Source organism: Talpa europaea (genome assembly GCF_964194135.1).
Source record: "Talpa europaea genome assembly, chromosome: 15".
In the NCBI taxonomy this organism is placed as follows: domain Eukaryota; kingdom Metazoa; phylum Chordata; class Mammalia; order Eulipotyphla; family Talpidae; genus Talpa; species Talpa europaea.
Genome location: NC_140083.1, coordinates 13138526 through 13155907, shown reverse-complemented (window position 1 = coordinate 13155907; position 17382 = coordinate 13138526). Strand labels below are relative to the sequence as shown.

The 17382-nt window shown below is 40.2% G+C and overlaps 1 protein-coding gene across 1 annotated transcript in view; it reads left to right on the top strand.

Annotated features, from left to right (window-relative positions):
• UTP20 (UTP20 small subunit processome component) overlaps nt 1–17382 on the top strand; it is a gene marked incomplete at both ends in the record, with an annotated part of 79188 nt that extends 61806 nt beyond the window's left edge. Inside the window, 20 exon segments of the mRNA XM_084254919.1 lie at nt 660–738; nt 1017–1115; nt 2275–2442; nt 3760–3926; nt 4512–4653; nt 5671–5787; nt 6948–7118; nt 7358–7489; nt 7957–8067; nt 9049–9128; nt 9415–9484; nt 9622–9804; nt 10786–10917; nt 11474–11606; nt 13182–13369; nt 14006–14077; nt 14560–14847; nt 15153–15279; nt 16814–16959; nt 17227–17382. Of these exon segments, the coding sequence (XP_084111045.1) occupies nt 660–738; nt 1017–1115; nt 2275–2442; nt 3760–3926; nt 4512–4653; nt 5671–5787; nt 6948–7118; nt 7358–7489; nt 7957–8067; nt 9049–9128; nt 9415–9484; nt 9622–9804; nt 10786–10917; nt 11474–11606; nt 13182–13369; nt 14006–14077; nt 14560–14847; nt 15153–15279; nt 16814–16959; nt 17227–17382 (2761 nt within the window).

Sequence of the window (17382 nt, the reverse complement as noted above, 5' to 3'; positions counted from 1 at the left end):
GAAGGATGTTATCACTGATTATATAATTTTGTGCTGATGGCTCCTTTCCTACACACTATAAACTGTAGTACCACTTCCTCCTGGTGTTTCTCATGAATAATGCAGTCATTCAGCTATGGTTCCCCCTCTGAATAATGTTTTGTTTTTCTCTGGCTGCTGTAGACCTTAAGTTCTTTACATCTTCCTTTTCTTTGCTAACACTATATTTCTGTGTTTCAGTCTTCTCCCAGAAAGCTAGTGTTTTCTTTCTCCCACCTTTAAACTTCCTACAGCTGCACCCACGTCAGGGGCAGAGTGATGGCTAGACAGCGTAGGCGGAAAGCCACTGGCGGTGGCCCTCTTACAGAGTTGTGGCTCCTGCCAGACCCTGTTTCGAGTCACCTCCAGCACCATAACCATAGGATCAGTGAGGGGAGGGAGGTGTCGGGGTGTAAATGAATAGCGATGCAGAGATGGGTCTCTGGTGCCAGCCCTTCTGATTCAAGTCCTCATTTCATCACTGCCTACCTGTGAGGCTTGGACTTCTCTGTGCCTCTGCTTCCTTATCTGACCTACAACATAGATCAAGTGAGTTTCAATGATTCAATACGTGGGAGCTATTAAAACAATGCCTCGCACATAGTAAGCTCTTAGGAATGTTAGTTGTGTTAACTCCTAAGGGCAAAACTTATTGCCTTCATAAAACTTTATGTACCAGCTTTCATTGCATTCAAATTTGGCAAGCTCCTTAATTCACAGGTTGGTTTTTAAAGTCAAAACTCTCATGCATTGTTTTATAAACCCCTGGCCTGGTTTTATCACAACAGTAGATCCTAAGCATGGGGGTGTATTTTGGGCATCTACTGTACAAAGTGACCATTTGAAGGATTTTAGGCCATGATATAAGTATGTATAACATTTGTCTGAGCTTTCCCTGCAGTAGTGACGGGTATTCTCTTTGTGGTACTCCTGAGATCTTATTTTTTCTACTATGGTCTCCTTAACCCTTGATGTTCTTATTATGCATTTCACTTTAGGTCCATGTTCTAACTTTCACTGTTCACATGTTGCTGCAAGGCCTCACCAACAAGCTACACGTTGGGGATTTGGACTCTTGTTTAAATATCATGATTGAGGTAAGATTTAGAGAAAGAATTCCAGTGTTTTTCAAGGGGGCAAAGAATCCAAATCAGTTCACAATATAAGAAATAAGAGTAGTGTATGAAAATGAAAAGAATCTCTTAGATTAGCCAGCAGAGGTTTAAAAGAGCTAAAACTCGAATGAAGTGAGATGGACCTTCTGCCGTTCCTAGCAGGTCATGAGTTGGGATAATCTTCTGGAAAGAAAGTTGGCACTGTGTAGCAAGAGCTTTTGAAACAAGCAAAAATGTCAGCCACTTCTAAGAATCTGTTCTAAAAGAACAATCAGAGATGTGGTCTGCTGATCATATAAAAGTTGCTCACCAGAGCCTTGTTTAAAATCATGAAACATGAATAATTGTCAACTATTAAACTTGGATGATGTGAAGATTGGAGGGGGGTGTGGGGAGGAGAGGGAAAATTTGTCACACAACCTTTTTTAGTTCATTCATAATAAAATATATGTACTATCATTTTTAATTAATTGCACAATCATGATAATTAAGTTGCAAATATATCATGAGAATTTCTTAAAGAGAAATTAAGCAACTCTTTGGTAGTACCAAAGAAGTACTTATCTTTATTAATCGATATAAAGGTCTGTATGTTAATCTTCTTTTTGTTCCCCGTTAGTATAAACCTTCAGGTATTTCTGTATGGTAGTCCCCCCTTATCTATGGAGGATACATTCCAAGACCCCCCCGTGGATACCTGAAACCACAGATAGTACTAACCAGTATATACACTAGTATTTCCCGCTCATATCCATACCTGTGATGAGGTCAATTTATAAATTAGATGCAAGAAGAGATTAACAATAACTAATATAAAATAGAACAATTGTAACAATGTGATAAAAGTTATGTGAGTGTGGTCTTTCCCAGAGTATCTTATTATGTGTAATATTTTCAGATGGTAGTTGACTGCAGTAACTGAAACCACAGAAAGCAAAAGCTTGGACAAGGGGCGACTACTATATACTACTATATTTGTTTTTATTAATAGCTTCCTAAACTACACTGAAACCTAATAGAAATTCCTACCATCTAATTTCAGCCACGTTCCTTTCCTTAATCTGGAGATATGAATGCTGTTTTCAGAAACTTTATTTTGCTAAGTGCATTTAATTTTACCTTGGCTTTTTTTCTTTCAAAGATTTTTAACCATGAGTTGTTTGGTGCTATTGCTGAAGAGAAGGAAGTAAAGCAGATCCTGTCCAAAGTCATGGAGGCACGAAGAAGCAAGAGTTATGAATCTTATGAAATCCTGGGCAAGTTTATAGGAAAAGATCAGGTTACAAAACTTATCCTCCCACTAAAAGAGGTAAGGACTCTAATGCAATACAGGAGAGCCCCACATTGCTATATCATGAGTTCTAGAAAGGAGCCTCGTAGGGCACATCTTACTACTGCATTTGATCACGAGGATTTCCTTTGGTGCCAAGAACACCAATGCCTTGTGGCCATTGTGGTTGGCCCTGAGCTGGGCATTCTACCCAAGAGCCACAGTCCCTGATATACACAGGAGGAGCAAAAGGAAAGGTAAGGAGAATTGAAGTATAGAGGAATTGCAGTGCTGCTCCCAGAATGCCAGGAGGGAGAGGACTGGCGTATACAGAATCTATATTATGTTCTAATCTCTAGGCCTCATTATCTGTGCTAATCTGTACCACCTCCCTATGAGATCAGTGATTCTTCCATATTCTCAGAAAGGTAAAAAGGAACATGGTTAAGGAAGAAAATCAGAATTTAGTTTAAGATCTTTCTAATCCAAAGCTCACATTCTTTTCACTCTGCTTTCTATTGAGCAGGGAATATAATTTACCTGCCTGCTTAATGTTCTCTGTGCCTGTGCAGGGATGAATGTTCAATCAACATAATTTATTCACTATATTGTGGTTTTGTGTACTAAAACTAAAACAAAAAGCACTAACTAGTGACATGAATTAACTATAATTCAAATGTTTTGGTGCTAGATTAACTCCCTGGTTGTTCCTAATATACATTTAGTCTTATCTGATGCTGATATGAGAAAGTTAGGTGTGTTTTGAGGATGAAAAAGAATCACTAGAACGCATGTATTGTCTATGTATATTATCAGGTGCCTCCAAGGTAATAAAAGTTATTGTATCCTGCAAGGGAAGTACTGTCTAGTGCTGTTTTGCTGGACTGTTTTGCTGGACTAACTGATGTGACCCCAATAACTAATATCAAACCCTGAGCTTGGCTATCGTATCCTATCATTAGGGTGGTTTCCTGAAGTAATGACCCTGCATTTTGTTGATACTATGTGTGTGTGTGACTTATTCACCACCTTGAATGCACCTGGAGTGTTGCCATCTGCCTGGTGTCACATCATGTGTCTAGCCATGAGCCCTGCGACCTTACCAGCAGGTAGCACCGGACAGATTGAGATATCAAGAGGCACACGCAGCACTGATAGTGCTTATCTCTGGGTGTGAGGGGGAGGGTCAGTTTGACTATATATTATGTCTGTGTTTGAACTTTTACTTATAAATGTCTTCCTTTTTTAGAGAAAACAAACTTTAGAAAGCAAACATATAAAAGAAAACTGTCATTACAACAAATCAAAATGCGGTTGTGTGTTACACCGCAGCGTGACATGTACTTTTGCCTTTAGATCTTACAAAACACCACGAGTTTAAAACTGGCCCGGAAAGTTCATGAAACATTACGCCGGATCATAGCAGGATTAATTGTAAATGAGGAAATGACGGCAGAGTCCATTCTGTTGCTCAGTTATGGTTTGGTCAGCGAGAATCTCCCCTTGTTAACAGAGAAAGAAAAGTAAGTTTTTTTTTTTTTTAAAAAACCAACTATCCCTTGGGTGTTTATTTCTGATAAGCCATTAGGTCTTATCTACTGTTAAGTGGGTTAATTTAATAACTTGCTTTAGTAAAACTATTTTTTCTGAGTCATAAGTTGGTCCCTTGCAGTGCTCAGGCTGAGGGCCTTTCAAGGGACACATGTTGGCATGATATTATCTTTCTGATGATGCGGTAACTGACAGCTGCCAATTATTCTGGCCTTTCTCTGATCCCATTTTAATTTTAGACAATAATTAGGGTAGGTTTTAAATATATTCCTCTTGTTATAATCAAGAGATTTAGGCCATCAAAGAAATCAAAGAAAGGGAATGTCCTCTTGCTGTTGATCTTAATTTCAGTGTGCGTTGATTAGTCTGATCTCCTTCTGGGCTTGCCTTAGCAACCTTTCAACAACTTAATCTCTGTGTTTTGTGGCTAAAGAAAAAAAAAAGTCCACAGTAAATAATACATCACTGAGCACTGCACCCATTTCACCAGAGGAAGCAGAGGGAACTTGTGGCCAAAATGCAGCCTAAGGTGTTCTTGCCCCTATTTTTCATTCCAGAACTCCCGCAGCCCCAGCACCAGATCCACGCCTGCCACCCCAGAGCTGTCTCCTGCTCCCCCCAACTCCAGTTCGAGGCGGGCAGAAAGCTGTTGTGAGCAGGAAAACCAACATGCACATCTTCATAGAGTCTGGGCTGCAGGTGAGAACCTTTTTATATAATTTTTTTACTGAGTCACAGTGCGTGACACCATGTCAGGGTCGGGTGTGCATTCATGGGTACACTACATTGAGTTCACAGTGAAAGCCCACATCCATCCTTCACCGTGCAAGTGGACCCCTTAAGAATTATCCTTACAGTGAGGCTCGTTGCCCACATTGGGTCCATGCCTTCGAATCACCTGTGCAGTATTGCTCATTTCCCCTGGAAATGTTTTACTGTAAATAAATCACAGAATCACTTTTTTTAAAGATGCATTTTGTCCATGTACTATTTCTCTCTTCTGTTACTCACTTTGACAAATATGACTGTCTCAGAAGTAATGATTCTGACCTTGTACTTATGATTTCACTGTTGCTTTGCCCGTGAGCACTTCTATACTTGGAATTATTTTTGAAAAATGGGGAGTTTTTAAATGCATTAATCTGATCCATTTCTTTCTTTCTTAAAACCCTCTTCTGACTCCATTTTTCTTAGCAGAGAGCCCAGTCTTCATTTGGGCTGCAAGCTCCTTGACTCATGTTGTGTCATTGCCACGTGGCATCCCACCCCTCTGTTTCCCTTCAGTTCTGAGGGTCTCCGCCCTCTTCCTGCCCCAGGACCTCAGCGCTTGCTCCTCCCTTTGCCCAGGTCCTCACAGAACTCTCAAAGCTCCCTGCATTTATGTTCATTATTTCCTAGAGTCTGTCTTCCTGGCCAAGAGCCATCAGAACAGGTCCACCTTGGTCATTGCCGAGTCTGGCATGACCCGGCGCCTGCGGTCACAGTAGCTCATGAGGAACCATGTGGCAGATGAACTTGGACTCTCAGTGGCACCATGACTCCCCACTGCCTTCAGTTCCTGAGACGCTCCCCAGGCTGTTTACCGTTTCTTCAAAATTTCATTTTAGACAGAAGCATCTTAACATTTCATGTATATCTCTCAAAATAGTTTCTTCTTTATCTTGTTCATTTGATCTTATGGACAACTAATGTGAAATATCTTTTTAAATCTTTTAGCTGCTATATCTGAGTCTGAAGACTTCCAAGATCAAGTCTTCAAGCGCACATGTTCTGGAAATGCTGGATCCTTTTGTGTCTCTCCTCATAGACTGCCTGGGCTCCATGGACGTGAAGGTGGGCCTCTGTTCCTTCACAAGAACCAGGCTGTGCAAGATGCCTGATACTTATTTGTGGGTTCGAACTTCACAGGATGGTTGGGTTTTTGAAAGGATTTATGGCATCATGAACTACCTCTTTTCCCTGCATTAAGTTGACTCCCAATTAAATAAACCCATGTATTTGAATAGCCCTTACCAGCTTTAAAAGCCCTTCTAGGTACATTAATGTCATCATTGTTTCCTCATAACGACTTCTGTGAGGGGGTCAGTGTCCCCTCATCATCATCCTCACCTTTGTCTCTACTGCTGCTCACTGCTGTGGATCATCTTAACAAGCCATGGGGTAGATATTAATGTTAAAGTTTAATAAATGAGAAAGTAGGCCCGAGGCTATGGCCAGACACCAGATCTAGGAACTAGGGCTCCATCTTCCTACTCCAAAGCCGACTCTCTCCTACTTCCTCAGAGCGCCTGTTTTATAGTGAAGTTGCCAATTGGTGAGGTAACATCTCTCTAGTTGCTGACCTGGGATTTAAGGCCTCATTTCTGATGCCCGAGCTCTTTCTGTCTTCATCTAACCCAGTTCAACAAGAGCAGTGGGGACCTGTTAGGTTCAGGTGCCTAGCTGACAGAGAGGTTCTCTAAGTCTTGACCTGGAGGTTGGGGATTCCCAGGTAATCACTTGGCTCCAGCACTAAACTATATTAAATTGTAGTTCAATGCGCCCATGCTTAATTGCTAAGTCAACTATCTGCCATTTAAGTGCAGGGGTGGCATCTTTTTTATCCTTGTATTTTTAATAATCCTTAGGTTGCTTCATTTACATAATACAAGCTTAGTAAGAATGGATTCAATGGAAGAACCATTCTAAAAAATAGAGAAGTCATTTATAATGTATTTTTCCAATCATTTACTTATACAGGTTAAGAATATGTAGTTTTTCTTAGGTGATACGTCTTCACTGGCTATGGATAAGTGGTGAGTTCTTCTCCAGCAGGAGACAGGAAGCTTTGCTGTCTTCTTACAGTCTGGATCACTCTTCCAGAGTGGGCTGGACAGAGCGTTTCATCCCTTCAGCTCATCACTTATTGATTGTACATGACTTGGGTGCTGGATTGTTGGGTTTGGTCTCGTCCTAAGTTGATTAGGGTCTTTTTGTTTGTTTTTGTTTTTCAGGTGATCACTGGTGCTTTACAATGCCTAATCTGGGTATTGAAGTTCCCTCTGCCTTCCATAGAAACAAAAGCAGAACAGCTGACCAAGCACCTTTTCCTTTTGCTGAAGAACTATGCAAAACTTGGGGCTGCCAGGGGCCAGAACTTCCACCTGGCCGTGAATTGTTTCAAGGTGAGGTGTTTTCACTTGTACTGGAAGCAGCCAGGACCTGATTAACTTCAAAATTAGTTTTTCCCCCTGCCTTTCTGTGGTCTTAGTCAGGATTTTTTCAAGACTGATTTGCTATGGGCAGAGGACTGACATCCAGTGTGAAAAAGCATTGTGTTCTACTAAGTCCCTGGCTTTTCACTGAATCCTGGTTGGTGGGTTCTCTCCAGGACAGATATTAATGGTCCTGTTTAACTTTCCAGTGTGTGACCATACTGGTGAAGAAAGTGAAGACCTACCAGATCACTGAGAAGCAGCTTCAAGTACTGCTAGCATATGCCGAGGAGGACATTTATGACAACTCACGACAAGCCACTGCGTTTGGCCTGCTGAAGGTATGATGTCTCCCAGATGTTGAACTTCGCATTTCGTGAGCTTTACAGCAGATATTTAGAAAAATGTGGAACCTTGTGTTTTGACTAGCGAGAGACTTCCAAAATTAAGTAATTTAAAAAGATTATGGTGACTCTAGTGAATTAATCACAGAATAACATCTCTACTTATTAAAATGTTTGGAAGTGAGCACTATATGGACACTTGCAGGGAATTCTGTACAAATACAGCTACTCAACTTGTATTTATCATATTGGACTTTTTTTAATTGTGGTAAAAAATAATGCATAACAATATTCACCATTTTAATCTTCCCTTTTTTGGTCATTTTAACCATTTTTATGTGTATATATTGGAAGATACTTTCATTTTATATGGAAACTGCCTATGACATCTTTAACATCAAACCAGCTCACATCCATCTACAGTGAAACATGAAATGATTATGTCTTATCCTTTTGTATTTTAGGCCATTTTATCGAGAAAATTGTTGGTCCCAGAAATTGATGACATCATGCGGAAAGTATCCAAATTGGCAATTTCTGCACAAAACGAGCCTGCCAGAGTTCAGTGCAGACAGGTTTGTAAGCAAAGGCTGAGCCCTGCCTTTCTGTCTTTAAGAGACATGTCAACATTGACTGAATTCTGAGGACTTTATGTCATTCTGTTGCATTATCCTGAGACTCCCAAATCCATTTTCACATTAAGTGTCAGAGAAGTGTCTCTGCTTTGTCTCTGGGGTAGTTTCCAGTTAACAAGGAGAGTTTTGAGTCCAGCTCACCACATATGGAAGGTTCAGGTAGATGAAGTTCATCTTCTTTCTGCAGCATGGAAGCCTTCAGCAAAGGCTCCACCAGCGCTCTAGTCATCTGCTCCTCAAGCATCACTATGTACCAGGTGCTGCTGGGGGAGTGGCCTCATGGCCTCCACCCAACGGGAGACAGGTGCAGAGCACAACTTCCACGAGCAGTTATCTAATGACAGGTGTCAATGCCAGGAGAAAGTACTGTCATATTTCATCACTTATGAGACATACCATTATTTATACACTTCAAAGGAAGATAAGCTATGCCACAGTGATAAGATGCCATCAATTGTAAGGCACATCCCAATTTCAAATATATGAAATGTGAAAAACTGTGCTTCTTAGAATTGATGAAATGTGTAGAATTGATGGAAAGAGCATATGATGATTGTAGGGGAGGGGAAGGACCAGCTAGAGTGGCAGGTGGGGAGGGCTTTCTACACCCAACCCATCACACTGCATTACCTCACCTGCCAGACAGATGAGTTTCCAACATGTGAGCTCAGACTTGGTGCCCTAAACAGTGGTGCCAGTGAGGGCCAGGACTTGACTCTTAATCAAGCACTTAAGGCAGGACCTGGGTGAAGTGGAGAAGAAAGGGCACAGTCTGTCTCAGTAGGTAGACTTCACTTAACTGATCGTTCTTCTAGAACATCTTTGTAACCTACCAATCTGTCCCAAAAAGCAGCTTAAGAAACAGGAATCCTGGTGAGACATGATGATCTGAATGATCATCCATGTGACTTCTCTTCCTAGGTTTTCCTGAAATATATTCTTGACTATCCTCTGGGTGACAAATTGAGACCAAATTTGGAATTCCTGCTCGCTCAACTGAAGTAAGTTCAAGCCTTGACCTACACAAGGGAAGTACAGGGTGCACTACTCCCCTTTCAATATGGTGGCTATCTTGAAAAGAACAAACCTGAAGCATAATAGCACATTATGAGGATGATAGCATGTGAATCATCAGCCTCAGGTGGTAGTTCTGTAAGTTCCTTTTCCATTCAGACTGACCACTGATATTATCATTCGAGTCCTCTTAGGACAATGGTGAAAATCTTTAAAAGTCATTATTGGCAAATTTTAGAGATATCAACATGCCTTCTAATGCCCCTGTCCTAGTTATGAACATGAGACCGGAAGAGAGTCCACCTTGGAAATGATCGCCTACATCTTTGACACGTTCCCTCAGGTACCGTGAGTCCCAGACTGTGAGCTGCATTTCCCGAGAGCCCAGGGATCCCTTGGTTCCCCGTCCCCACCCTTCCTTCCTGAGGGAGTCTCTGGGGAGTCCCTTCGGATGTGCTCACCAGGGCCTGTCTTCCCTAGGGGCTGCTCCACGAGAACTGTGGGATGTTCTTTATTCCTCTTTGTCTAATGATGGTGAACGATGACTCTGCCACGTGCAAGAAGATGGCGTCCATGACGATCAAGTCCTTACTTGGCAAAATCAACCTTGAGAAAAGAGATTGGCTCTTTGATATGGTTACCACTTGGTTCAAAGCAAAAAAGGTGAGGGTCGCTTTTGGTCATGTTTCAGTGATAAGTCTCGGCTCTTGGCATTCACGCTTTAAATACATCTTATGTATTGTTGAATTAATAGCTTTATTTTTTTTGTTATAATAGTCTAATGTGTTCTTTTTTTAATTTACTCTTATTTATAGGGAGATTTCGGTGGGTGGTGGTGTGCAGTATTGTTTTGATGTACTGATGGTGATACTTTACCCACTGTTTTACATCTTTTTTGTTACTTATATAACTGACATACATTATTGTAGTTTCAAGTGTACAACCTAGTGATTCAGGGTCTGTATACATTGTGAAATGATCAGCATCATCAAGTCTATTTACCATCTTTCCTTAGCATCTTTCAAATTTGTAATACCATATTATCAATTACAGTCCCCATACTGCACATTTCGTAATAACATACTGTGTAGTAAAGTGTCAGGAAATATAGGATGTTATAGGGAATAACATAAAAACCACCTGTATTTTGACTATGTAATTAATGTCAGCCAGGTCCTCTACTTCGTGAGTATAACGTAACTTATTTAACCTATCCCTGTTGATGAAAACCTTTGTTTCCCATCTAGCTTATTTGTTCTATGGAATGTAATTTTGGTCAGTGATTTTATCTACTTGCTGACTCTATCACCATTATTCCCTAACTCACCTTTGTGGAATATAAGCAACACACATCAATTTTAATGCTTTAAATATTGAAGTCAGAATAGGGGACAGAAAAGGTGGTATGAAACTATTTTTCACTTTTTTCTTTTAAATTAAAATGTATTAAAGAATTCTGAGATAATGATGAATAATGCCATTTTTAATGCTTTTTTCACAGAAGACCTCTCCATATTTTTCATGTTAGTCACCAAAGATCTATCTCTGTTCTATTGATTTCTGATATTTCAAAGAAATGCTGAGGGCACAATCATCTTGCAATCTGTAAACAGCCTACCAAGTTGTATTTTCATTGCCTTGTAGAGCTTAAATAGACAACTAGCTGCTCTGATCTGTGGCTTGTTTGTGGAAAGTGAAGGAGTTGCTTTTGAGCGAAGGCTTGACACTGTTCTCCCTGTGATTGAAAAGGAGATTGATCCTGAAAACTTTAAAGATGTAAGTTATTTGCTAGGGAATAAAACATTTACTACTTTTTATAGTTTTCCTTGAGGTGGTATGTTTATTTATTTATTATAATATATTTATTAATAAATTAAATATTATTTGTTTCATATTGATTAAATACTATTTGTATTCCAAATGTGTTATTACATTAACCAAAGTGAAAATTCAATGCAGCTGGATCTTTTTAAGATGAGGGTTAAAAGTAAGTTTTCTTCCCTAGCACATGAAGATCAAAGGTTCTCAAGCAGGAGGATTTTGCCCCCCAGGGGCCACTTAGCTATGATTGGAGACATTTGAACTGTCACAACTGGAGGATGGGAGGATCTCCAGGCTCTAGGATCCCCGGGATGCTGCTGTACTTCCTGTAGTGCTCAGGGAGCCCCCTCCCACCCCACCCCTACCCCTGCAGCACAGAATTATCTGACCCAAAATGTCAGTAGTGCTGAGGTTGGGCGAGCCTGGTATAGATTTACATGCTGGAAGAAAGATACCTGTCAAATACTTTATAGTCGTTGCCTTAAATGAAATGCTTCTGTTCTCCTTTTAGATCATGGAAGAGACAGAAGAAAAAGCTGCAGATCGCCTCCTGTTTAGCTTTCTTACACTGATAAGTAAGCTCATCAAGGAATGTAATATTATCCAGCTTACCAAGCCCTCTGAGATTTTGAGTAAAATCTGGAGTAAGTATTACCTTTTTATTTGAATCTAAACGTCAGCATATAAGTGGTGATAGAATTATTGAAAACAGAACTTGGGAAAGTAGAATATGAATATTTCAGGGGAAAAGCCGATGAGAAAAGATTTTAAAGGCCTTTCAGGGTGATTACAGTGAAAGCATAAAATATAAAAACATTATCTGTGTTTAACATAAAATAATATTCTATGACTTCATCAGTAATATATTTCACTTATAAAAGAAAGAATATTAATTATGGGAAAGGAAAGGAACGGGAAAAAGTTTCCAAAGATCTCCTTGCCACTTGATGATGATTTGATGTCTATTCCGTCCAATCTTTCTCTTTGTTAAATAGCCATGGATTTTTTAGAGGGGCTGCATAATTTTATATAGCTTTCCTATCCTGTTTGTCCCTATGTAAATAATCACCTTACTATAACACACTTGGTCATTATTCTTTTAAATATCTATAAATAGCACATCAGGCAAACGTGCCATAATTTACTACACTATTTCATGCCTATAGGACATTTAAGTTACTATATATAAACCTTTAAAGGAAAAATAACATCCTATAATTTTTAATTAACACACTCAATTTTGATTAGTCAGTAGGAAATAGAAATTGGAATGAATGCTTTAAGTACTTATGTATTTTACAAGAACTCATGATCCTCTAAGAAATAAGACAGGTACCAAGTTACTAACTACATGGCCCACTCTGGTTTGGCTGCACTGAGACTTGATCCCACTATTATAAAGGTTCATATAAAACAAAAGTAAAACCATGTTCTCAAAATATAGCAGTATAGACTAAAACTCAGATATGACATGATTCATCTAGAATTTTAATCCTTTCCCCAACACCACAAAGCTTTTTCCCTGTTTTCCAAGTGTGGCACATGGAGAATATGATCTTTACTTACAGTACCTTATAGGGTCATATTTAAAGTTACAAGCTTTGGGACCAGGTCGAGGTGGTGCCCATACCCAGTTCTGCCTGTTACAGCTTGGCTTCTCACTTAGTACCTTTGAAACATGTGTTTCCTCACCTGTAAAGTGGAAGTGGCAGTCCCAGTCTCACAGAACTATCGTGAGGTCCTAGTGAGATAATACATACTTAGCCCTGTGCCTGCCACATGGAGCTCATATAGAACCTTTGTGATAGTCAGATCAAGTCTCAGTGCAGCCAAACCAGGGCATTTTCCAATAGTTACAGCAGCAAATGTGTAATTCTATACATACTTACATTACTTCATCTCAAAATTATAAATGTTAATGACACCTTCTCTCACTTGAATCTGAAACTAGTTCTGAATGGAACTGGCCTATTTGGGTGCGTTCTTGTAGCTCCCGTGTTTTATTTTCCTTGTGAGGAGTTGGTTTTCTAGTTGTTCCCAGTGGTTCACCACCTCACTTTTCCTTAGCTCCTCTGGGTCCGGGAAGCAGGGACTCTTGTTCATTTTTGGTTCCCAAATCAAAGCACTTAATAGATTCTTAGTTAATGTCTAAATGAGTCATCTTTACCACTGAAGAGCCAAGAACTCTGTGAGCCATCTGAGAATCATGTTGTCCGCAGGCCACGTGCACTCTCACCTGAGACATCCACACAACTGGGTGTGGCTCACCGCAGCCCAGATTTTTGGATTGCTCTTTGCCTCCTGCCAACCAGAGGAGCTGATTAGAAAATGGAATGCTAAGAAAACTAAAAAGAAGCTCTCCGAACCTGTAGCAATCAAGTTCCTAACAAGTGACCTTGACCAAAAGGTAAGGTTTCTGTAAAACTTTCTCTTGTGAGATGTTCATTCTGGCTCTGTCTTGGGGTTAGCAGAAACTCTTTAAGGTGACAGCATGTCACCCACGTGAATCTGTAGGAAGGCTAGTAACTGGACAGGGTTACTCTCAAGGCCAAGGTTCTTCAAAGATAGTCAGCCTAGTCAGACTTTTGATTTGCTTATTTAGTGTTCATAGAAGTCCTGCCTCTTTTCATAGCCTTATTGGTATCTAAGTGAGATTGTGCTCATGAAAATGTTAAGTGGGAACTAAGGTATATCCGCGATTTCCTAGGACCTGGCATAACTTCTAGGGTCATGAAAGGCCATAAATACTGAATGAGTAGAGTATGAAAGGATGAACAGAGGAAGAAAAAATTATGGGCTTTGCAAATTTTATTGATCATCTAAGGGATTATCAATCGTATCTCCCCAGAGCTTGAAATTTCCTTAGCCTGAAAGGCTTGGGACAGGCAGATGGGAACAGCTAAACAATTTTGTTCGTGAACCTTCTCCATTCCTATACAAGTGACCAATCAGAGTAGAACCTAGTACCTCAGTTGTATTATGGTTATTTGGGATTTTTTGAAATATCTCTTTGTGTCTTTCAATGTCTGTTTTCTTTTCACAGATGAAAAGTATCTCTCTAGCCTCTTGCCATCAATTGTATTCCAAATTTTTGGATCAGTCTCTAGGAGAACAAGTGAGTACTACAACCCTTCTAGCTGAGTAGGTGACCTATTCTACTGACAGTCTGGGAATAGGATCATATTTGGTAGCGTCTTATTTTCCTATTATGTTTTGGGAATTAGATGAAATATGGACATACACTCTAACACGTGCTCAGTTATGCACATTTGTCTTATTGACTCCGTGTTCCATGTTGGAATGACCTTGTGCTCCATTTAAAATTACCACTAAAGGGCCACCCTGATGGCGCAAGGGGTTAAGTCTCAGCACTATGAAGCTATCAGCAGCCACTGAAGCATGATCCCCAGCCCTCTAATTGTTACTCCTCTGAAGAATGGGTGAAGGAACAGAATGGGAATGGAGAGAAAGTGCAATACCCAGCTGTTTTTATGTTACAATTGTGGAATACCTATTTTAGCTTCTGCTTTACTGAGCCATATTTGTTTCACAATCATAATCCAATTTCTCCTTCTCCTCTCCACCCCGTTTTTAAAGGTTGTTAAGAATTTGTTGTTCATAGCCAAAGTCTTATTTTTGCTGGACCCTGATCCTGAGGATAAACATGAGATAAAAGAAGACCTGGAACAAGAAGCTTTAGATGGTGTGACCAGAAAGGCAGTAGATTACGAGGGCTGTGCAGACGGCAAGGCAGAGTTGGAAAGAGAAGAGAATGAGGAGGCAAAGGAGGGACACAACAGGCCAGCCACACTGCTGTGGTTGATCCAGAAGTTGTCCCGGATGGCCAAACTGGAATCTGCTTATTCCCCTAGAAACCAGTTAAAGGTATGAGGAATGTGCAGAATGACCAAAAATAGCTATTTCTTACAAAAAGTATTGGGTTGTTGGGGAAGTCCTGACTTGTTTTTCTATGTTTTTCAAGCAAAAATGTGTCATGACTTTTCCCGACAGCCCAGTATTTTAGTGATATTAGTGGTACTCCCATGATCCTCAGAACTTTGTCTTTTGAACCCAAAACTGCAGTGGTAAATATCTGTCCCCAAATAGTCCATTTTCTAAATTAGTTGTTTGTATGATTGCAAGGTTAAGTGCAAGAAACACTTCAAATGAAAAATGATCTGTGCTTTCAGAGAACATGCATCTTTAAATTTCTCGGTGCAATGGCCATGGATCTTGGAGTGGACAAGGTGAAGCCATATCTCCCAGTGATCATAGCACCTTTGTTCCGAGAACTGAACAGCACCTGTTTGGACCAGGGTAACTATGGGGCCTCTCTTCCCCTGAATCTTGCACGTTAGGATTTCTCGCTTCTGAACTTCCTTCTTCAATCCTCCCTCCCTGGCATAGTTTAAGAAAGAAAATTTATGTCTCAAGACAATCAATAGCAGACAAATAGGCAAATTTGCATTATATTTCACTGCCCTCTCCTTTATACCTTCTCTGACAGTGAATGTTTCTCCACTAAAAGATAATGTTTTACCCCTAAGCATAAAAATTCAAAGAAAGTGTAGTTTAGGGTGGTTCTAAACCTCATAGAGCGATGAATAATAAAATAGAACTATATTCTCTTAAACATTATAAGGCAAAAAGTCTATGTATTGTCTTTTTTTTATGAAATAGTTTTTAGTTTATTTTTCCAATTTTTTTCATTTTTTTCATCGTTTTCTTGTGTAGTATAGTATACTTCCCTCATTGGAATTGGGTGGAAGGAGAGGAGATAAAGTGGAGTTCAAAGGTTTTATATTAGGGCCTCCCCTGGTGGCGCAGCAGTTGAGCGCTGGGCTGCGAAGCTGCCACAGCCTCTGCAGCACCAGTTCAATCCCCCGGCCTCAGGCAAGGGTCCTACATGGTGTGCAGACCTCTCCTGCCGTGCCCGCTGCTCCCCTCAGCCGTGTTTTTCATCAGTCTGCATGTTCTGTTTCCCTCTCTGGCTCTGGTGAATTCTCTCACCCTCCCGCACTTCTGACTGTACCCAGTACTTGTATAAATTAATCTTTAAAAAAAAAAAAAAAGAAATGTTTGTTTTTTTAAAAAAAAGTTTTAAATTAAACAAATGACATGAATGTTAGAGCAGCAACCATATTAGTCCTATGGCCTGCAGAGAACATTCCTCACTCTTAGCGGAAGCAGCAGTGGTGAAAGTTGGGAGGGCTTTGGTTCTTATCAGTCAACATTAGTATCTGATATTTGCCAGACACTGGGGGGCTTTAAAAAAGGCCTAGTCCCTCATCTTCAAGCTCACAATCTAGAGTAGGTGTTTGGAATTCTTCTGAAATTGAATGCAACAGTCTGTGGATACATATGAGAGAGAGGAGGCAGGAAAGGGTGGGAGAGCAAATAGCTTTTTGTCAGCTTCTTGAAGGAGTCTTTGATCCAAAAAAAAACAATATTAATCTCCAGAGCTAAAACTCTGACCCATGAATTAGGGCCTAAAGGGACTCTTACCTTTCTCCCTCTCTCAATAAGCTGAGCAGGTTAGTAATGGTAACCGAAGTATTCTTGTAAGGTTCCCAAGTTGCCTGGTCTTCAGAGCCAGGATTCTGCTACAAGTGGAATTGTTGGTCTCTGCCCTTGTTGCATCTTGGCTGAGCTGTGCTTGAGGGTGCTGGGCCCGACAATTCTGCTTCTTCTCTCACCTCAGGAACATAGAGCTGGTTTAGATCAATATTTAATGTTGAAGTAGTAAAAGTGATAGATAATGCCAGAGTTGAAGATGTGCAGATTGTTGATTTTGTTGCTATTCAAATGTCCTTTCCTATGTGACTGACTCTGATAATTACTCTGTGATTAGATCCTTTGCTGAAGAATCTATCCCAGGAAATCATAGAATTACTCAAAAAGCTGGTTGGGCTGGAGAACTTCTCATTGGCCTTTGCCTCAGTACAGAAACAGGCAAATGAAAAAAGGGCACTCCGCAAAAAGAGGAAGGCTTTGGAGGTAAGGCTTTGCTCTTTGAACACCTGGTATATTTATTAGGCCTAATAACTATCTCTAAGCTGGGGGGTGGGGGTCTGGGTGGGGTGTCACACTTAGGCAAGAAAGTTTGAGACCTGAGACTTTACAGCTGGGAATTGAGTTTTTTTTTTAATGGGTATGTGCTGTGTGCAACATCCTGAAAGGTGAACCAAATGGTACATTTCTGCGTTTGATTTTTATTGATTTAATATTTAAAAGCAACATAAAATTCATATTCCTTTTTTCAAGTTTGTAACAAATCCTGATATTGCTGCCAAGAAAAAATTGAAGAAACACAGAAATAAAAAAGAAGCAAAGAAGAGAAAGATAGAGTTCCTGCGTCCAGGCTATAAGGCCAAGAGACACAAGAGCCACAGCCTGAAAGACTTAGCGATGGTGGAGTGA